This window comes from Babylonia areolata, chromosome 25, assembly GCF_041734735.1.
Source record: "Babylonia areolata isolate BAREFJ2019XMU chromosome 25, ASM4173473v1, whole genome shotgun sequence".
Taxonomy (NCBI): domain Eukaryota; kingdom Metazoa; phylum Mollusca; class Gastropoda; order Neogastropoda; family Buccinidae; genus Babylonia; species Babylonia areolata.
Window position 1 is genome coordinate 1310001 of NC_134900.1, and position 23557 is coordinate 1333557.

A 23557-nucleotide genomic window follows, 5' to 3' on the forward strand; every position below is an offset into this window, starting at 1 on the left:
GGTTTTCTTTCTTCGTGTGTCCACTGCAGGCACACTTGTATCTCTGTCTGTCTGTATTTGTATCTGTATTTCTTTTTTTTTTATCACAACAGATTTCTCTGTGTGAAATCCGGGCTGCTCTCCTCTGCAGGGAGAGTGCGTCGCTACGCTACAACGCCACCTTTTTTTTTTTTTTATCTTTTCCTGTGTGCACCAGTTTTATTTGTTTTTTCCTATTGAAGTGGATTTTTCTACAGAAATTTGCCAAGAACAACCCTTTTGTTGCCGTGGGTTCTTTTACGTGCGCCAAGTGCGTGCTGCACACGGGACTTCGGTATACCGTCTCATCCGAATGACTAGCGTCCAGACCACCGCTCAAGGTCTAGTGGAGGGGGAGAAAATAGCGGCGGCTGAGCCGTGATTCGAACCAGTGCGCTCAGATTCTCTCGCCTCCTAGGCGGACGCGTTACCTCTAGGCCATCACTCCACTTTTGCACTGTACCCACATCTCACGAGGTTTGGTGTAAATATAGGGCTCACAACATCTTCATTAATAAACAGGACAAGTCCTTTTCTTCTTTATTCATCTCTTCCAGTGTTCTTTTGGTAGTTCTTCCAAATGTCTCCCTTATCTCAGTCGTGCTACTCAGCTGCTTAGCTGACATTTTTCCCCGAAAAAAAAAAAGAAGTTTAATTTGCTGAATGAGTTCCACAGCAATCAGTTCATCCATGTCAGTCCCTCGGGAGAAATTCTTTCGCGAATGCCGTATCTTAACTTTCACATCAATTAAATGGCAACCAGTGTTCGTAAGCCAGTCACACTCGGCGAAGGTAAGGACTGAAAAAAAGTGGAATCACTATCTTGGAAACACTATCGACAAGAGACTACTACACATCTCCTACAAGGAGCAGACTATGTGCGGAACCTGGTCGGCAACCTTGTTGGGCCCCAAGAACCACTGCTGGCGTCTGTCAAACGACGGAAGATGGCATGGTTTGGTCACGTCATACGACATAACACCCTCTCTAAAACCATCCTGCAAGGGACTGTAGAGGGAGGGCGCAGACGGGAGCGGCAGAGAAAGAGCTGGTCCGACAACGTCAAGAAATGGACCAAAATGACGAGGCCAGATCTCCTCACGACAGCTGCCAACAGAACGACGTGGCGAGCATCACCACTGGGACAGCGTCAAGCATCACCACGGACACAGCGTCAAGCATCACCACTGGGACAACGTCAAGCATCACCACGGAGACAGCGTCAAGCATCACCACTGGGACAGCGTCAAGCATCACCACTGGGACAACGTCAAGCATCACCACGGACACAGCGTCAAGCATCACCACGGACACAGCGTCAAGCATCACCACTGGGACAACGTCAAGCATCACCACGGAGACAGCGTCAAGCATCAATACGGAGATAGCGTCAAGCATCACCACTGGGACAGCGTCAAACATCACCACTGAGACAGCGTCAAGCATCAATACGGAGATAGCGTCAAGCATCACCACTGGGACAGCGTCAAGCATCACCACGGAGACAGTGTCAAGCATCACCACGGAGACAGTGTCAAGCATCACCACGGAGACAGCGTCAAGCATCACCACGGAGACAGCGTCAAGCATCACCACGGAGACAGCGTCAGGCATCACCACGGAGACAGGCCGTGACAGTGAACCCCCAAAGGAAAAGAAAGAGAAGAGAGGCCGCTTACTAAAGGAACACGTGGCGAAGATACCTCCAGGCAGCTGACTAAAGGAACACGTGGCGAAGATACCTCCAGGCAGCTGACTAAAGGAACACGTGGCAAAGATACCTCCAGGCAGCTGACTAAAGGAACACGTGACGAAGATACCTCCAGGCAGCTGACTAAAGGAACACGTGGCAAAGATACCTCCAGGCAGCTGACTAAAGGAACACGTGGCGAAGATACCTCCAGGCAGCTGACTAAAGGAACACGTGGCGAAGATACCTCCAGGCGGACACTAAACACATGGGCCTTACCGGGAGCCAGATAGAGGCAAAGACACACTGTGTAGGGGATTATGGAGATGCTGTCTCTTCATTAACGGCCTGTATCTCACGAGACGTGAAAGACCTGGGTAATTATCCTATGCATAACTCTAAAACTGGAAAAAAACTGAAGACAAGGAAGAGGCAGGCAAGGAAGGCTGTTTTGGGAAGAGGTGGGTTTTAAGGCCAGAATTGAAAGAGCTGAGTGCGGAGACCTGACGAAGTGATTTTAAATTCAGCATTGTAAGACTCCCTACTAGTGCCCGTATCTAATGAAAAGTAAAAGTGTCAGGCTGCATAATTTATTCAACTGGACAGGAAGGTAATAGCACCAAGGACTGATCAAACAAAATTAATTATACCAAAGAATCACAGACATGACACTAATGAGAAAGAATGCAACTTTCCAATTGTGTGTGTGTGTGTGTGTGTGTGTGTGTGTCAGTGTACTTGAGTAGTAGTAGTGTGTGTTGTCGACAGTGCGCATGTATGTATGCACGCTGAAATAACTTCTCTTCTTTTTTTTTTATCATAGACGAAAATGTCTGAATCAGCTTATCGTGAATAGGCAACAGCCAACAAGAATTATAAAAATTGAGGGGGAAGAAAAAAAAAATCCGTGACCCCGACGTGATTCGAACACGCAACCTTCTGATCTGGAGTCAGACGCGCTACCGTTGCGCCACGGAGTCCACTTACTTACCACTCAAATTTTTAGCTACATATAAATCCATCAGGAAAACATCGCTGCTTGCTTATCGCTGATGACAGCCACACAAGAAACATCTGTAAACGCATCCCCACCCTGTTTTCAAAACAATATTTGTTTTCCTCGATCAAAGGATGAGAAGAAAAAAAAAAAAAAAAAAAAAAATGAACATCGACTTAAATTATTAAATGTCATTTCTCGAGAACACGTCTGTATGGAAAGAAAGGGAGCTGGGACAAGGGGCATAGTAAAGTAAAAGCAATGTTTTTGTTGTCGATTAAAAAAATGTCTTGGTTGTCAACTCAAATACGCTATTTCAATGAAATGTTTCGCCTACGTTTGCACAAAATACCTTCAGCAGTGAAGAGCCAGGAAAAACGGTGCAAGGGAAACAACCGTGTCTTCATCAGAACAGTACATCATAATCGACTGTCTCCCTTGAATAAATCCCGGCATGACAAATTCGAAGTCAAACAGCAAAGTTACACTGTAAACCTAGATTTGTGTCCATAAATTGTTGTATCCTTGGGGAAAGTACATTACACCGATTTACCTTCCCTCCACCCACGTATGAGTTCGTTGATTTATTTATATTCTGTTCATCTAAGTTTCAGTTTCAGTAGCTCAAGGAGGCGTCACAGCGTTCGGACAAATCCACATACGCTACACCACATCTGCCAAGCAGATGCCTGACCAGCAGCGTAACCCAACACGCTTAGTCAGGCCTTGAAAAAAAAATGAAAAAAAAAGATGATGATATTAGACTGACCACATGTGAGTAGACACCTGATACCAGGTTGGAGAAGGCTGAAATGGCGGAAATAATATCAAGCTCTGCCTTCATATTTTTACACAGTGACTATACACAATGGATTTCCTTCCTGCCTTCCTTCCGTAGAGTGGAAACAATCAATACTGACCTTTTTTTTAAAAAATTTTGTTATTTTTACTTTATTTATCTTTTTTATTTTTAATGGGGTTTTTTTTGTTTTTGTTTTTTTCTCAAGGCCTGACACTGCTGGTCAGGCATCTGCTTGGCAGATGTGGTGTAGCGAATATGGGTTTGTCCGAACACAGTGACACCTTGAGCTACTGATACTGATACTGTATCACTGACTAAAAGGTGTGCAGAAGATACGTCCAGGTGGATAGGTTTCCTAGCCCCCCAAAAAACAACAACAAAAAGTGGGTTTTGACCGGCAGGCTACTACTTTTCGCTCAGCTGCAAGCAACTGGACTAGCCGACCCCCAGCTCCACCTAGTGTGGAAACTGGGGTGAAAAAAAAAAGGTATCTTCTGGTATTTATAGCCTGGAGACCATCGACATAAAGGTGTCGACTGAGCTGGCCTCCACAGCTCTCTGGGGCAAGGCGTTCCAATCCTGGATGGTACATGGCAAGAAACCAGCCTGCCTGTATTTAGTTTAACTCACTCAGTACGGCCAGTCCTCTCTTCTCCTCTACACAGACCCCTCGGATGTCCAGTGGGTGTCTCAATGACCCAACCTTTAGCTTCTGTCTTCAGAATTGTGGTATTCTTTGTCAACATTCACCTCTTCAGTATAAGAGCCTCCCGCTTGCAATATTTTGATGGTGGTAATTGGGGTGAAACGCTGTTAACGTCGTCTCTTTCGCCGTTCGTATGGAGAGAGTTAAATTCACTGTACTGATAGCCAAACATGGTTATAGGACCTTTGACCTTTTTCTAAGTGAGAACAGTTATCATAGGGAGGGGATGGGGGGATGGGGAGGGAGGATGGTGGGTGGAGGCAGGTATGCATAATTAACACACAGCAGACTTTCATTTCCAAAACTACAAATACCACCTCAAACATATCTTTGATCACAACAAATTTATTTCCACATGCATTATTCAGCAAGTCACTTTTTTCTTTTTTCTTTTTTTTTTCTTCTTCTTTCAGCTTTTTTTTCATGAGAGAGAGAGAGGGTGAGAAACAGACCAGCAAAAAATGCCTCAAATAAAGAACTTTAATTAATTTCCAAGACAAAAGAAATACTCTGTCTATACACACCATAGCTATGTTAACACCTGCAATACTTTACACAGTATTAAAAAAATCAATGTTTGCCATCATAAATTTCGAACTGCTGTTAGATAATTAACAGTTTTAATTTAATGTATATTTCAAGAATCAACGGCAAATCTCAGTGACACACTATCAAATTCATCAAAGAAAAATCTTGTATAATGCTGATAAATGACGTCGTTGTTCTTAATGAATTACACATCATACATGACTTGACTAGCTGTACATGCTACAGTAATATCGCTCTATGTTATAGGTTAAAAAAAACCTGCAGGTTATTAGCATGCACATATCATGAAAGGAAATCATGTATAATTATGCACAACTGACTAGATTATGTAAATTTTAAGAAAGAGCAGTCATGAATGTTTCATGTAACTTGCAATATTTTTCTTTCATGTAAAGCGCCCTGAGCTCTTAGACAGAAAGGGCGCTATATAAATGTACATTATTATTATTATTATACAAACACAAAATGACAAATACAGCAGAATTTTCGACACAAATCATGTATGTACACAGTGAAGTCTGGTGGCTGAACAGCTCTGTCAGGGATATCCCAGGATGAGCCAAGTTTCGATGAAACAAATTTACAGAGCGTCCTCTGTAGTCTCCTCTTGCCTGTATGCTGCACATAAGCTGGCCAGTTTTGTTGGGTACAGATCTTTCATTGGAGAGAAACATACTGGGTAGAGGAGGGGTGAACACTGCATTGGCGTAACCTTGAAAGGGCCCCATCTAGTTTCAGCGTTTCCTTGCAGACTGGGCATTCTTGCTGCAGTGTGTTAAGCGGTCAGCGTTTATAGCAGATATTGCTGATCTGTAGCTGGTGTGTTTCCAGTTTGCAAGAGGTGGGCATTGATGATGGAGTCTGACCAGTAGATGTGTAGAATTCTTTGATTAAGGCAGTACTTTTTTGGCAGAGGTCTTTTTGTTCCTCCCGTTTCTTCTGCTCCATACTGTAAGAATGATTTTACAATGGAAGAAAATTATACATGGAACAAAACAATATTCTTTTTATTTGATAGTTTGTACTATGCATTTTCACTTTCAGCCTCCATGTAGAAAATTGTAAATGAAGCAAAACAATGACCTTTTTTAATTTCTTAGTTTGTATCATACGTTTTCATTTTTAGCCTCCAACACACATAAACCATGCAAGCAACGTCATGTGTCACATACAAATTTTGTTTGTCTTGAAAAAAAAATGGCATTCAGGATTTTATTTTTTTTCATCACATGACATAATAGACCTGTACAATACTTGCACAGCCATTGTACAAATGCACACATACTTTCTCATTCTCCTTCTTGCATGTACACAGACACACAACACACACAGTGAACTGGACTGACCAAACACAAAAAAATCCAAACAAAAGAAACAACCAACTGAAACACTTACAACCCCACCAAAAATGGAGCATAACAGCCTACATAACAGTGGTAAAAAAGCCTTCTCAAATATACAAGTAAAACTGGGAGTCTCAGCCCACGAACTAGGAAGAAGAATAAACACATACAAGTCAGAAACACACCCACATGGTTTTGCTAAACAGTACTGCAAGTAAAACAACTTTGATTTCAAACACAAGTAAATCAACTTCAATTTCAAACAACAATGTTAGACTTTTTCCATGGCAAAATGAATCTGGATATGGGCTTCTTTTCTGTTGTAAAATACACAGAACAGTCACAGAATACACAGCTGTTCATTCTCTCTGTTTGCTAGGAGCCACAAGTTCACTTCTGGTGTCAGTAGTGTTACATAAAGAGGTCCCCCCTTAAAAGAAAAACAAACAAAAATCAAACCTTCTAAGAGCTGTATATGTGAGCAGTCGCTTGAGATTGCTTATGATCTATTATCAACAGACATCCAGTCTTATGTGCAATTGTCTTTTTAGCTTTGTGTCTCTCTCTGTACACATATCCTTTTTTTTTTATTTACACATACACTTTACATACACAATTCATATGTGTAAGAAATGCCCTGTACTTCAGTAATCACTCAGAATGCCCTGTATATAATACCCTGAGCATAACAGGTCCCCCCCACCCCAACCCCCAAAAATGCCCTGTCAAGAAGTTATCAAAATGCATTTTAGATTTCATCAATCAGAATTAATCAGTTTCTTTTCTCTCCCTGTGTTTCAACCACTGACAGGGGAAGACCAGCGCTCTTTTTGGCACAGGTTATACACATCAGCAGCCATCATGCTTATTCAGTTATTTCCCTTCCCTTGGCAATTTGGATTGCTGCTTGCTTTTACACATGCACACAGGCATACACGCACACATGCATAAACACGTGCGCACACACAGAGTTATGCAAGCATATGCATTTTTATATACACACTCATGCACACAAAGTTTTGATAAAAGTAACAACATTTTGTTTTTCCCTGAGACCATGACAAGCATTATCTTTTTCCCCATAAATAACAAAACAAAGAAAAAGAAAAGAAAAGAAAAAAAAGACAGGAAAAATGATTATTTCATGCTAAATAAAGGCATTCATAATTCACACATCATTTCTCATGTTACGCCATTCGTCCCTGAAAAAGGTCGATGGACATAAAATTTGAAAATTTCTATCAACGCATTGTCAAGTTTTTATTTTGCTTGCGTGTTTTTTATTCAAACATAAATTCCATGGATACGGGAGTCATCGTTTTTTTCTAAACGCCTTTCAGTCTGTGGCCAGGTTCCAGAGGGCCCTAGTCAACACAAGTGCATGTCTTAATACCAAAAAAATGTCAAAAAATAAAATAAAAAACAAAACAAAAAACCAACTTTTTCTTTTAAAAATGTAGAATGCAGAAATCTGTTAAAACACAAAAACACTACCACCCACAAAAATCCCCATCAAGACAAATAAAAAAACCCAAAAAACACCAAAACAATAACAACAATAATAAATAAATAAATAAATAAAATAATAATAAAAAAACTAATTAGAAAAAAATCCTAAAAACTACACTTGACTCTCCTCCACCCTCCCCACCACCACAACCAACCCCCCCACCTGTGGACAACAAAGAAAGGGGGGGGAGGATGCTTCTTCATGTGGCACTTCAGGCCGCTGTGCCAGGCGAAGGTCTCTGAGCAGAGGGAGCAGCTGTAGGGGTGCTCCCCGCTGTGGCGTCAGGCGTGGAGAAGCAGGTTATATAGGCTGTGAAGAAGGTGGCGCCGCACTCGTCGCACGTGAAGGGCTTGCTGTTATGAACGTATCATCATGTTGATTTTTTTTGTTTTGTGTGTGTGTGTGTGTGTGTGTGTGTGTGTGTGTGTGTGTGTGTGTGTGTGTGTGTTTCATGTTCAAACATAAACCCCATGGGTACCAGTCATTGATTTTTCTTAATGCTTTTCAGTTTATGGCTAGGTTCCATGGGGGGCTCTATTCAACACATGTGCATATCTTAATACCAAAACAAAGTTAACAAACAAAAACAACAAAAAAACCAAACTCCCCAACTATTTCTTTAAAAAAACAAATAAAATAACTATTTCTTAGAAAAAAAAAAGAAAAAAAAGACAATGCAGGAATCCATTAAATACACAAATATTACCACCCACGAAAAATAACCATCCTCATCAAGATAACAAACAAAAAACCCAATAATAATAATAATAATAATAAAAAAGAGAATTTCTAAAACGTCCTCAAACTACACCAGACTCTCCACCACCACCACCACCACCATCACCCTCCTCACCACCACCACCAACTCCTCCGTCAGACGATGAGATCGGCGGGGGAGGATGCTTCTTCATGTGGCACTTCAGGCCGCTGTGCCAGGCGAAGGTCTCTGAGCAGAGGGGGCAGCTGTAGGGGCGCTCCCCGTTGTGCCGGCGTGCGTGGAGACGCAGGTTATAGGCCGTGAAGAAGGTGGCGCCACACTCGCCGCACACGAAGGGCTTGCTGTTGGAGTGCAGTTTGCGGTGCGCGCACAAGCAGCTGAAGTAGGTGAAGGAGGCTGAGCACTGCTCGCAGCGGTACGGCCGCTCGCCTGCAGGACCACAGCAAAATAATGATAATAATAATCATAATAACAAGAGCAATAATAACAGTAATAATAGACATTACTAATAATGGACAGCACGTTTCTCCGGAGATACTGCTCAAAGCACTTTACATTTCGTTCCCCGCTCCCCACTCTACACACCCCTCCCCCACCCACCCCACTCACACACACACACAAGGAAGCACATGCCAGAATACACTCACACAACTGGACATTGGAAACCACCCACCCACCCATGACGCCCTCCAGAATACACTCACACAACTGGCCATTGGAAACCACCCACCCACCCATGACGCCCTCCAGAATACACTCACACAACTGGACATTGGAAACCACCCACCCACCCATGACGGCCTCCAGAAAACACATCCCTGTAACACACACTCAGGCATGCACACACACATGAATGCACAAATACTCAAATAATCATTTATGATCAGCTCTAGCATGAGGCCCAAAGCGTTAGGCTAACATTTACATCGATACTGGAGTAAAAATAATTATAAAAATTAACACCACAGGACTTACAAACAAGACAAATCAAAATGTGTCAGTGACAAAGCAAACACACACACCTACACATCAAAAGTATTAACACCCCATGGCATTATAACCAAGACTTAAAACAAACCAAATGTGTCAATCACACACACACACACACACACACACACACACACACACACACACATGCCAAAACCTAGACATCCATAACAGCAGCTGTTTACAGATGAGTTTTGAGGTTATGTTTGAACAGACATTCTGTTTCAGCATGCTGGACATTCGTGGGGAAGTCTATTCCAGGTGACAGAACCAAGGAATGAAAAGGCATGCTGTCCTTGTAATTTCTTTTCATGATGTGGGATTCCTGTCTTCATTATCTTTGTCTTCCCTCACAGCCCAACCAACCACACAGGGCAGTATCAACCAGGGCTGGAAACCATGTGTCTTTTCACTGTTAGCCACACCAAATTTGGCCAAGCAGAGCAAACCGATAGGCCTAGTTTGCATCAGTTTGACATGGCACAGTATATGACACCAAACATGTAAATATCGACTATGTAGAACCAGGGGAAAAAAAAAAAACACCTAAAAAATAAAATCAGGCACAATCACCATAAAGGCCATCATATTCATACACCAAGAACATGCCTGACATTTTCCATTCCGGTAAATCATTTGCCAGAGGATTAAAGAAAAAATTAATCTGAAAAAGAAACATAATGATAAAGAATCCACAAAATGATGTATAAGAGGCATACAAAACAAGACATTCCTAAAGGGCAACTCACACATCCTATTCTTCGGCACAAAAAAAGAATACAAAATAATCAGAAGGCATGGGTGCACACTGGTGGTTACCAACCAGTACTTCAGTATATTGACCATATACGCTCACTTTACGACAAGATATAAAAAAAAATCCTGTGTTCACAATGATTACAAAGCTCAACCAAACAAACAGCAAAAAAATTCTTTCTTCACAATCTGAAATCCCCGAACACCAAACCAAAAACTGCTACTTTCATTGTTTCTTTTCAGACGGGTGCAATAGCCGAGTGATCAAAGCGTTGGACTTTAAATCTGAGGGTCCAAGGTTTGTATCTCGGTAGTGACGCCTGGTGGGTGTAAAGGGTGCAGATTTTCCCCATCTCCCAGGTCAACACACACTCTCACACACACAACACAAACACAACAAATACACACACACGAACACAAAGCCAACCAAACCCCCAAAACCAGTCTCACCAGTGTGCTTCCGGGCGTGCTTGTTGAGCATGGCGCGGGTGCGGGCAGCGTAGGAGCAGTGGGGACACTGGAAGGGGCGGTCGTCCGAGTGGCACATCATGTGCGACTTGAGGTCCCCCGTGGTCTTGTAGCCCTTGCCGCACTGGGCGCACTTGAAGGGGCGCTCCGTCGTGTGGCGCTGCATGTGGAAGCTCAGGTGGGTCTGGGGGAAGGAGGAGAACTCTCAACTCAAAATGTGGGTTTTTTTTTTTTTTAATTCAAGGATTAAGAACTTTTTAAAGGCACACCCTATTCTTTCAATCTTTGGCATGGATGGCCTATTTTTCCAGTCTGTTCTTGCTAATCTATATCCATTACAAATAGTGTAACATACATGAAGGGAAAAGAAAAAAAGAAAAGAAAAAACAATTTGTGAAGCACATGCTTCAAAAAGAACACAACACACACCAGTGTGATACACACACACACACACACACACACACACACACACACACACACATATCTACATATCAATCTCTCTCTCTATATATATATATATATATTTGTCAGACATGACCAACTATCATGTATCATATCCACTTTTGGAACTGGGTGTATGCTGGAGTGCATATACACCCATTGTCACTGCACGGGTTGTCAGTCCGTCTCTCTAAAAGTAAGAGATTCACATACAATACGTTCTCATTTCCAGAAACCACCAGAACACTGACAAGGATTACAAGATGTTTTGGGAGATCAGAAAACCCTCTACCCTCATCACACTGTGACTGGGATTCAAACCCCAACGCCTCAACCCCTCGGCTCTTGTGACCATCACTCTCGGAAGCTCACCTTGGAGGGAAATGCGGCCCCACAGACATGGCACACTTCCTGGGACACATCACTCTGGGAACCTCACCTTGGAGGGAAATCCGGCCCACAGACATGGCACAGCTCCTGGGACACATCACTCTGGGAACCTCACCTTGGAGGGAAATCCCGCCCCACAGACATGGCACAGCTCCTGGGACACATCACTCTGGGAACCTCACCTTGGAGGGAAATCCGGCCCCACAGTTCCTGGGACACATCACTCTGGGAACCTCACCTTGGAGGGAAATCCGGCCCCACAGACATGGCACAGCTCCTGGGACACATCACTCTGGGAACCTCACCTTGGAGGGAAATCCCGCCCCCCAGACATGGCACAGCTCCTGGGACACATCACTCTGGGAACCTCACCTTGGAGGGAAATCCGGCCCCACAGTTCCTGGGACACATCACTCTGGGAACCTCACCTTGGAGGGAAATCCCGCCCCACAAACATGGCACAGCTCCTGGGACACATCACTCTGGGAACCTCACCTTGGAGGGAAATCCCGCCCCACAAACATGGCACAGCTCCTGGGACACATCACTCTGGGAACCTCACCTTGGAGGGAAATCCCGCCCCACAGACATGGCACAGCTCCTGGGACCCAGGCCCATGCTGCAGCTGATGGCGCTTGAGTCGGGTCTTGTCAATGAAACTCTCCGGGCACTCGCTGCATTGGAACGGCTTCTCCCCTGTTTAGTGGGAGAAAAAAAACCAAAAAAAACCCATTAGTTTTGGGTTTGTGTAGTTGGTTTGGGGGGTGGGGGGGTTGGGGGGGTGGTGGTGGTTTGGGTGTTGTGCTGTTGGTTATATCTTTTCCTGTTGTTGTTTTGTTCTTCTTCTTGACAGGACTAATGCTGAAGTCTGATCATGACAATGTTCTTCCTTCTACAATTGGCAACAACAAGAGTGCAACTCTTTCAGCACCTGAGCAATTTGTGTACGGCACACACACAGACACAAACACACACACAAACACACACACACACACACACACACACACACAAACAGATTCATACAAACATTGGAAGACATTCAAATGTAATACATGTGCATATGCACAAACATGTATATATGGCAAGTATGTGTTCAGAGTTGAGTGCACACTACTTTTAACACAGAAACTTACATTTTGTTTATCACACACACACATACACACACAGTCACACACAAACCTAGAAATATGTATACCCATTTAGTACCTACACATATGTCTGCAATGTGCACTGCCCTTTAAACACCCTAGCTAAAATTTGGCGTATGGCACACACACACGCACACACAAACACACAAACTATACACACACACACAGACATGAGCACGCACACCAGAACTCAACAATACCTGTGTGTCTGCGCACATGTATTGCCAGAATGTGCTCAGAGCGGAAGGCCTGGCCACACTGGGTACAGAGGAAGTTCTTGTCGTGGCTGTGCACGCCTGCATGAACTGTCAGCTTGCTCAGCGATGAGAAGGACGCTGTGCACTCCGAACATTTGAATGGCTTGTCCGCCTGTCCACACAAATCACACGCTCATTCCCTTGGTTTTGCAAATCTCTTCCGCAACAATCAGACACTATTTACATCTTTGTAAGCCTAATCTTGGAATATATGTGACGCCACACGCTAAAATCATGGATAAGTCGCTGGAGTAAATTTCACGCAACACGCTGTAAAAGTGACAAGGGGTGAAAATATCAAATTTGAGTTTTTTGGTTATTCAGATTCTATGATTCTTTTTCTATTATAAAGAAATATAAAGTATTAGTGCTTTATTTTGATGTTTTCCTGTTGGGAATTGGTGACCAAGAGTGGGAAACAGCGAACTCATTTGCCCCAATTTTCTCAGAAGTACGTTTGTGATCATCACGAGACTCAAATGCATGTATCTCAGAAACTAATAAAGATACTTGAATTCTGTTTTCTGTGTGTTATTCAGAATTCTCTCTACTTTCAGATAAAAGATAATATCATTTTTGTGAATTTTGACCATTATCCGTGATTTTCGCATGCACCATCACATATGTTCAAACAATATTTCAAACTATAGATCCATCTCATTTTGAATTTTGGGGGGAACACTCACACCCTCAGTCATATCAACACACATGCATAATTATACTAAGTTTACCTTCATGCAAATGACTTTAACTTAGCTTCATCAACTGAGACTGACACGGTAATAGTATGACCTTACTACCCCAACCCACACTTAGTCATGCGTGTTTCTGTGGGAGGCAGACAACACCTTCATCGTGCTGTGTCATAAAGACAGAAGAAGGCACACAAACAATATTGTATCGCACTGTATTTTGTATTAAATACTCTTTGTCAAACAGATTTCTCTGACTGACATTTGGGCTGCTCTCCACAGGGAAAGCATGTCACTACAGTGCAACGCTATCCTTAATCCTTCTATTTTTCCTGTCTGCATGTGTATTTCTTTTCTTGCCAGAGTGGGTTTTTCTACACATTTTTTCCAGTGGCAATCCTTTGTTCCCATGGGTTTTGTTTTGTTTTTTTGTTGTTGTTTTTTACATGTGCTAAGTACATGCTACAAATAGGACCTCCACTCATCCGAATGACAAGCATCCAGACCAACACTGAAGGTCAAGTGAAGGGGTAGAAAATACTGGAGAGTGTGAGATTCAATCCCTTGCGCTCACATTCTGGTTTCCTAGGCTGAGACGTGTTACCACATATGGCACCACTCCACCTACAGTAATACTAGCGAGTGTGAGATCCATCCCTTGCATTCAGATTCTCTGGTTTCCTAAGCTGTGATGCGTTACCACATATGGCACCACTCCACCTACAGTGATACTGGCGAGTGTGAAATCCATCCCTTGCGTTCATATTCTCTGGTTTCCTAAGCTGTGACGCGTTACCAGTCAGGGCACCACCACTCCACCTACCGTGTGCTCAGTGCCGTGATGCATCTGGATGTGGCTGGTCAGTGCCTTCAGTCCGAGGCAGCTCTTGCCACACAGGTGGCACACCGAGTTGCGCATGTCCTCATGCCAGCTCCTGTGCTGGCTCAGGCCCGCCAAGGACTTGAACTTGGCCCCGCACTGTCCGCAGGTGAAGGGCCGCTCATCCCTGTGGCTCCTCTTGTGCTTGGTCAGCTGGGTTTGGAACTTGAAGACGGCGTCGCACTTGTCACATTTGTTGCTGGTGGCTTTCGGCCGCTGGTTTTTTGTGTTGTGTTCTCGCTGCCTGTGGGCCTGAAGACCCCTTTCCGTCTTGAAAGTTCTGCTGCAGAGGCTGCAATTCAACTTTTGCTCTGACGGAGGTGTGTTCACACGTTTCTGCAAGGATTCACCTGATACTGTGCTATTTCCCATGGGTTGTGGTGTTTCCATCAGCTCCATAGCAGTGGATGTATGATCAAACTGGGACAGGTCTTGAGACGTCTGCTGCCCCATTGCACTGTGTGCTTTGTTGTTGCGGTGAGATTTCATGTGTGAGGCCAAGCTCCTCTTCAGCTTGAAGCTTCTTTGGCAAATGTCACACGTGAACAACGATTTCTCTGTCCTGGATTGACTAGTGTGAGTCTGCTTACGGTGACTGGACAGAAGAGAGGGTGTTTTAAAAGAGAGACCACACTCCCAACAAATCAAGGATTGCTCCTCCTCCTCCTTCACAGCTCCAAGCCCTGCTCTCTTCACCTTGTCCTCAACATCAGCTTCAACAACAGCACTGGGAGCATCGTATGACGGAGCTTTTGAGTTCCGTTTGACAGCGCCACGACATTTCTGTTCATGCACTCCCAGAGAGACAGGGGACCTGAACTGTTTCTGGCACCATTCACAACACTGAAGCTTGCTACTACTGCTGCTGCTGCTGTGGTGAACATGGACATGAGATTCCACCTGCTTCCTGGAAGAGAAAGACTTTCTGCAGGTCACAAACTCAAACACAGTGTCTCCATCTCCCACTTTCGTTTTGTACTGAACTGATGGCGGTGACCTGGCTTTGGCCTTGTGCACCGTTTGTATGTGAAGTGACCGAGCTGTCAAAGACGGACATGTCTGTCCACACTGTTCACACCTGCAGCTCTTTCCCCACTGTCTCTTATCTCTGTCCTGACTGTCACCAGCACCACCACTGACTCTGCTCCCTTTGACCCCTGCATCACTGCAGCACTCAACAACAGCCACTGAACTGCAGGCCCCTTTCAGTTCTCCTGTCTGCGACTGGGCATTGCTGTCCTCACCATCATCATCATCATTGTCATCATCATCATCATAACAATCATCGATGCTGCCTTTACTAGCCTCTGTTTCAGACTGGGAGGCACTATTTCCATTCACATCATTTTCAGCACTGCCGTGTCTGTGACTGAAGAAGCGTTCACCAGCCTCAGCCCGGCCACTCCGCCTGCCTGAACTTCTCGCTTTGGCTTGTTGTGGCGCTGCCTTGTGACTGCTGCTGTTGTCTGTCAGCTGTCCCACTTTGCTGACAGAAACAGCCATGTTGGTAAGACAGCCTTTCTCACATACCAGGGCCAGGGACAGCTCAGCTTGACAGCAGACACACTCCACAAACCACTGCCTCTGATGGCAGCTCTCATACCTGTTGGTAAAAAAAGAAAGAAATAAATAAATAAAAATAAACAAGGATTATCACAATCAGCTTGTTAATTATAACAAGGACTATGACAGTATACAAATATACAATAAGTAAATGAAGAACAAAGAACATATATAATATAACCTGCAACACTTTTTTCACACACCTCTACCCCAGCCCAGCAACAGTTGCCATAAATCCTAAAGAGTAGAAACCATCATGTGCATTTACCAATTTTCTATACAGTAAATTCTACATATCTGAGAGTGTATGCGTGTGCATGACTAGTTTCATTACTGTGTCCGACTGCATGGAACCATGCTTGCTGGCTGACTGGCTGACTGGCTGACTGGCTGACTGGCTGACTGGATTGTCAGCACTTTGTGTTTTACTTTTTTTACTTACTTGTGTAAACAAAGTGAGTCAGTGTTTTAAAACCTGGTGTTTGGTTGTCTGTGTGTGCGTGTCTGTCTGTCCATGGTAAACTTTAACATTGCCATTTTCTCTGGAAATACTTTGTACGCCCGTATCAAATTTGGCTTGAACGTAGTATGAAAAAAAATCTTCACAGTCATATCAGTAACAGGTTGTAAGTCTCCCAAATTAAACCTTATTTCTGAATCATTAACTGTTTATTTCGTTGAGATTTGTTCCGAAATCTGGAAATTCTAAAAACCACTTCCCACTGAGTTGGGCCAACTAGAAGGTAGGTTGTGTTCACAGACAACATGACCTCATTTTTCTTGTTCAGAATTAAAAGGAAAGAAATGCAAATTAGGGACAGAACACATACAGTTATACTAACTACACCATCGACATGTTTACTGCATATAAATATTCTAAAGTGGACACTGAATTAAATGGAATGAACATAAAAGAAAAATTGAATCGACTGTTTCTTTCAGCCCATTGTAGACTGGTTCGTGCATGCTTGAAGCAATGGCAACATCTCCTCTACCACCAAAATAAGAGATATAATAAAACACACAAAAAATATGATTTAAACAGCGTTATTACATCCACTACAATCACATCTATTTATCGCATGAAGAAGAAAACGTCAACACTGTTTTAAGAATTAAATTAAGTCAGATGACGTCAGATGCGCTGCAACAGTGGGGATTAATCTGCTTGCTTCAGAACTGAACATGCATGTTTCAATCCTGCTCACATACCTTTTTTTTTCCCCCCTCCCAAGCCTATTTTATATGTATCATATTTAATACAGAGCACTTTTCAAAGATTTTTTTAATCTCTTTTTTTTTTCTCTTCATGATTCCTTTACTGGATAAAGCATGAAGCACAAGTGAGTCTTGAAGGCTTTGCCTCTTGTTTATTTTTATCTTTTTAGGTCTTGTTATTATTATCATTATTATTGTTATTATCATTATTTGTCACTGTCTTTATTATTATGATAAAAATCTCACCATTTCAAAAGCAGACGAGCAGTTTCCGAGTCAGAGCAGAGCCCTTCAGCCTCTTTCATCCGGCACCAACAATCCAACACGTCTTGTTCCAGAATGACAGCCTGCAGTTCTTTCATGTCGACGTCAATAATATTTTGAACTTGCCCCGATTCTTCATCCATGTTTACTGTGCCACTGTCACACTCTTTCATTGTGCCACTGTCACACTCTTTCCTTGTGCCACTGTCACACTCTTTGTGTCACTGTCACACTCTTTCCTTGTGCCACTGTCACACTCTTTGTGTCACTGTCACACTCTTTCCTTGTGCCACTGTCACACTCATTGTGCCACTGTCACACTCTTTGTGTCACTGTCACACTCTTTCCTTGTGCCACTGTCACACTCTTTCCTTGTGTGTCACTGTCAAGCACTTCCCTGCCTTACTGTCATGTTCTTCCCTGGTGTCACTGTCAAATTTTGATGTGTCACTGTCAAACTAACATGTGTCACTGTCAATCTCTTAATTGTGTCACTTTGACTTGTACAATGTTCAAAGCCCTTCCAAGGTCCTGTTCAACGTTCTGCCAAATAAAAACTACACATACTTAGCAACACAGCATGGCAGGCGTCAAGATCTAAGTAACTATGTAGTGTCTAGAGACTGCTAAGCGAGTTGGGTTACGCTGCTGGTCAGGCGTCTGCTTGGCAGATGTTGTGTAGCGTATATGGATTTGACCGAACGCAGTGATGCCTCCTTGAGCTACTGATACTGATGCTGATACTAGAGACTGCTTATTCTCAGCGAGTACAGGCTGGTTGGGCAGATTTCTCCAGTGACAATGAAGCTGGCTCCTGAAGACGCTGACACAGGGCATAATCACTACACTGTCTGACAGACTATTCTAGGGGGAAACAACCCTGTTTGAGAAGAACTCAAGAAGTTGTCCCCTAACACTGAGCCAATGAAAGTTCTTCTGGAGCTTCAAGGTATTTTGACTGTAGGTTTCTTCTGCAGGCAAACTAAAACTTTGGCAGCAGGATACAGCAGAAACCATGGGGGTATTTGTACACATCGCTGATGCCAAGCCCTTCCCCCACCCTTCAAGTTGAGTTCAGGCAGGACCTGAATCGGTCCACCACACTGTTTGATGAGTCAGCTTTGGTCTACAGGCTGAGGAGTTAGAAACCACTGAGCTCTTTCCACTGTAATTTTCCAGTCTCCAGCTCTGTAACCAAATGACAGATACATTATATATATATATATATTATACATATACATTAATGTACAAATATTAACTTAAATGATACAGTATAAAAAAGAACAGTTCCAGTTATCTGAGCCATAGGACGTAACCCAATATGTGATGGGCCTGCTCTTATGGATGTTGCATCATGTGTGATGAGGTTAGTGGGGGTGGTGGGGGGAGGGCGGTGGGGGGGATTAGTTCATCTTGCTCCTTGACAGAAGAAAATTTGGGTAGGTAAATCTCCCATTTAATTACCTAAATTCTGATTTACAGGTGCAGAATGTCAAGGTCACTTTCATAATGGTCAACTACATACTTGTGGCAAGAAGCTTTTTGGTTTTTTGTGTATGTCCCTGTTCATTTCATACCTGTTTTATAAAATACACACACACACACACACACACACACACACACACACACACACACACACACACACATACCTCTTAGCCTTATATTTTGGTTTCAGATTTGTGTCTCCCCCCCCCCCCCCCCCCCCCCCAAAAAAAAAAAGTCTTAGTCTTACAATTTAGTTTACTTTTATTACTTATCTTTTCTACAACGATATCACAGTTAAATTTCATTTTACTCTCACCACCTCATCCCTTCAACGTGGTGTAAGATTTATTAAAAAGACAACTAAACTAAAAGTTAGATGTTTAACACATGGCTTCTCTCCTCAAGTGTGTATATGCATGAGTGTGTATATATATGACACGATGATGAGCAAGCACACATTTAAGTGTAAGGTAGGTATGGGTAATTGCGAATGGTGAGTAATTACAAATGATTCGTATCCCGCTCCACTTTGAAGCGCTCTTATCGGTTGCATTTGACAAATTAACGTTTGCTGGTTGCATTTCACAATTTACCTTTGCCTTGACCTTTTTCTAATACTTTAATGAATATCCATTTCCAAGAACTGGTCAAACATCAGCTATGTGTGGCCATTTCGCTCTTTCTTCTCTTTGAGCACTACTGCCAACCAAGGTTACAAACATGCTCTCAAAATCCTAAAATTGAGGGACACAAGTGGTAGGACTCTGACACAGTTTAAAATAGTTGATTTGATCAGATATGTTGAATATGCACTGCCAGTGCTGGGATAATATAAGAAAGCACACTGGTGACAGATAAGAATGTCAGTTTTGACAGGAATCTGCAAAATAGTGTCATTTGCAATTAGACCATAGGATATTTTGATGTGAGTCTATTTGCGAACAATGCTGCACAGCTACTAAGCACTCTCAAAAGGATGTGTTTGTGTGCGGTGGGGAGGGTGGGGTGGGGGGAGGAGTGTGTGTGGGGGGTGGGGGGTGGGGTGGGGGGTTAAATGTATGTTTGTGTACATGTGTGATCAAAACCAACAATGCAACAGTCTGGTGTGATGTTCCACAAATATGTATTGTCTGATGATTTCAAGACCTGCTTCTGTTTTAATTGTCAACATATACCCAAAGCAATCCTTTGCAAAATTTTAGACTTGCCTGTTTGCATTTACCCACAGGCACCCCTGCTATTTCAAACGTCGACAAAACGTTGAAAAGCTTGAGCAGACGAACGTTCTCTGGTGCAACCAGTCAAATCAAATCAAATTAAATTATGGTGCTTTGAGCCTCGCCGACAACTAAGGCCATCTCAAGGCTATCGCCACGTTAATACCTACTACAAGTGTGCAACCAGTCGGAGAAAGCTTTCAAAAACAAAGAACTACGTTTGATTGTCGTACGACATGCTATCTTTACAGTACACACGTTGAGCTGGCCGCTTCTACTGGATCGTTCGCAGTTACCCATACCTACCCTTTTCAACAGATAGACATGCGTGTATGTGTGCATGTACGTGTGTGTAAATTTCCATGGGAAAATGATCACTGAAGTACTAATCACGAAGTTGAATACAAAGACGTCGAACATCACAAACAAGCAAGGTTTCATAATGTACACTCTGCGAAGGTGGTTAGTGTTCCAGATTTCTGCCATGAAACATTTATAAATGGCCCCTTGGCCTTCAAAGGTTCCATGTTTTCAATTCGCACAGCAAAAAGCATGCAAGTTGGAAATGCGGTGCACAATGCAAATCCAATTATTTACTCGCTCACTTAATAACTGTTTGAAATTTTTTTTTCAATGCGTCCAAATTCCTGTTTCAAACACAGTTTTATATTGAACAAAGCATATAATTAATGTACAATAAATAATGAAGTGTTACGCAAACAAAAACTAACCACAACTTCTGATGCAAATGTGTTCTGAAAATGAATCTCATTCTCAAATGGTTTGCTATTGTGCGCGCCCATTTTATTCGCATTTGGCCATTCGTCCTTTTTTCTTTTATTGAAAAAAACCCAAAATATATACATATCACACAAAATCATGAATGGTAGGGGGAGAGGGAAGATGAAAACAGAAAAGGCAGAAAACTACCAAAAAATGCAAAACTAACATGCAATTACATTTAACAGTAACAATAATGATAATAATAATAATCAGAAACCATTAACACAATGCTGAAGTGCATTAAAGGAATGTAGAAATAGGGCTATGAACTAATGCCTGTGAAAGTTCGACCATAAGAACCTCATCAGAAATAACTTTCCCAAAATTATCTGCAGAATAATTATTCTCTTTGAAATACTTGGGCAACTGAGAATGTACGTAACTGCTGACAGTGAAACAATGAATATGTGCAAGCTGAACTGCTCACCACAGAACATTTTTACTACACTTTGTCTTCAGCGCATCAAGTTTTATACGGAAGAAAGCAGAGGTCATTAATCTTGTATTGCAAGCTGATGGAATCAGTATTTTTTCTTTAAGAATATTATCGGGGAATAATGTCCCTTTATGTTTTAAAAACTTTTCCTTCCATCGGTTATGAAATCGACACCAAGCTGATTTTTCGAACAAAGTGCATGTATGCCTCTTTTACGGAACTGAAGACGGACATGTATTTTTGTCGATTTTTCTGAATCTTGTGCTCCTGTTTTAGCTGCTTTATCGACAGTTTCATTGCCATGAATGCCCACATGAGAAGGCACCCAACAAAAACTTACCTCAGTCCCTTTAATCCTCAGGCTCAAACAATGTACCAAATGATTTGCCTCAATAACTAAGTCAGGTCTTGTTTCAAGGCTAAATAATTCTAGAACATAAAGCCAGTATACTGACTTGGAATCAACAAAGAATGCTATTTTCGAGAAAACAGCTATTCAGTTGATGGCTCCAGTCATTATACGAGTAGTTCAGAGCCATATAATAGCAATTAGTTCAGCCGTGAATACTGTGGAAACTGTTTTCCAGTAAGATTTTTCAACTTTAAACTGAGGAAGGAATATAGAAAGCCGCACCAGCATTTTTGTCATCAAGAACAGATCCATCTGTAAATATATGGAGATGATTCTATTTTTTCTGCCATATGAATTCTGGCAGTACTTGTGCCGATATTGATGTTGTCTTCCTTTTTTGTTTCAGAATACTTTATATCAAAATCTGCTTTCAACATTGAGTATGATGTGGTTTTGCAGCTAACTCTTTCGGGTTAACATCAGATTCTTTAACTTGACAAATTTGCCGGAAACGCATGTTGCAACTGTTTTTTTAAATAATTGTGATGAAATGGGCTTTAGCTCTTTTAGGAAAATCAACTGATGTCAGATCTTACTGTCAGTTCATCAGCAATGAAATTTTTTGTCATTGATGTGTATCTCACAACGAATTTTCCTGTTTATAACTCACGATGTTCATCACAAGGAAAGAATTCCGGCTGTTTTGTATGTTCCCTGGTTAGATGCATGAAAGGGCACACCGCGGGCAATTTTGATAGCCTTACAGTCTATACACTTTGAATCTTCTGTAATGGATATTAAGGTGCACTGAAAAATATTTCTTGTGCATCGGCTGTCTTCAACAGATCTAACAAGGGCCATGGAAAGATGAATCAGTGTTTTTGTATTCATTTCCCAGTGTGTGTGTGTGTGTGTACGAAATAATGTACACTAGTGTACAGTGTCAGCATGGCCCTCGTAAAGAGCTTTCTTTCGTGCGGGCCATGGTGTCAGTGTCGGTGTCGATCCGCCGCCGGCGGCCACTGAGCTAGGCCAGTGACTCTGTGTGTGTGTGTGTGTGTGTGTGTGTGACAGTGTGTGTGTGTGTGCTGTGAGTTTGTGTGTGCGCGCGAGCGTGCGCGTTCGCGCGCCAGCGCCCGCAATGTGACTCGAAGTGAGTGTTCGCAAGTTCGTGACTGATACGATGTGAGAGAAGATCATGTGGGCTTACAGCCGAAAAAACTGAAACAACAAAACTGAACAACCACCTTTCTCGCCTGAAGCCGTAAAGTAGGCTAACTGAATTAAGTGCATGTGTGAAGTCACGGACGTAGGCTGTACACTGACGTCGAGCTGTGGCCGGACGGTGCCGAAATACACGCCAGCCATGCACATACGTGACGTGTATGGTGTACTCCTGGTCCAGAAAAGTCATCAGGGAAACCGCTGACAAAGGGCACGCATGACGTCTTCCTCGTGATCCTCACAGCACATTGTCGACTGAAGTACATTCTTTTCGTTTTAATTCATCAATTTGATATGTATTCAGTTAGAAATCTTTTCCCGGTAACAATTAAATGATCGAGCCGGCGGCTATTGAGACGACATTTTGACGATCGGCACATTCCATGTCTCAGCCAGCTGGTCTAGCTGCCATGACCAACTCAGTTGAAACCAAAAACCAAAAACAAAACACACAAAAAATCAGTCAAGAGAGAGAGAGAGAGAGAGAGAGAGAGAGAGAGAGAGAGAGAGAGAGAGAGAGAGGAATTACTTGTAGAAGAAGAAGAAGAAGAAGAGGCTCGCTGTTTATTCAAATGAGTCGATTTTTACAAGGTGTTGTCATCGCAAACAAATAATATGAATTGATATATAGTCTAAAACGTAATTGTGGAAATCATATATATA

At 42.7% G+C, this 23557-nt stretch overlaps 1 protein-coding gene and 1 non-coding gene across 2 annotated transcripts; both read right to left on the minus strand.

Moving 5' to 3' along the window:
• Window positions 1–2616: 2616 nt before the first annotated feature.
• Window positions 2617–2688, minus strand: Trnaw-cca (transfer RNA tryptophan (anticodon CCA)). Its single transcript has one exon. It is a non-coding gene; the product is annotated as a tRNA-Trp (tRNA).
• A 4753-nt stretch (window positions 2689–7441) lies between these two features.
• Window positions 7442–18576, minus strand: LOC143299993 (uncharacterized). The gene is made up of 8 exons (XM_076613548.1): window positions 17380–18576; window positions 14296–15955; window positions 12724–12892; window positions 11938–12071; window positions 10527–10728; window positions 8432–8762; window positions 7778–7888; window positions 7442–7469 (listed from the first exon to the last, which is right to left on the minus strand). The coding sequence occupies exons 1-8, from the start codon at window positions 17568–17570 to the stop codon at window positions 7442–7444; spliced, it is 2826 nt and encodes a 941-aa protein (XP_076469663.1). The 5' UTR covers window positions 17571–18576.
• Between the last annotated feature and the right edge of the window lie 4981 nt (window positions 18577–23557).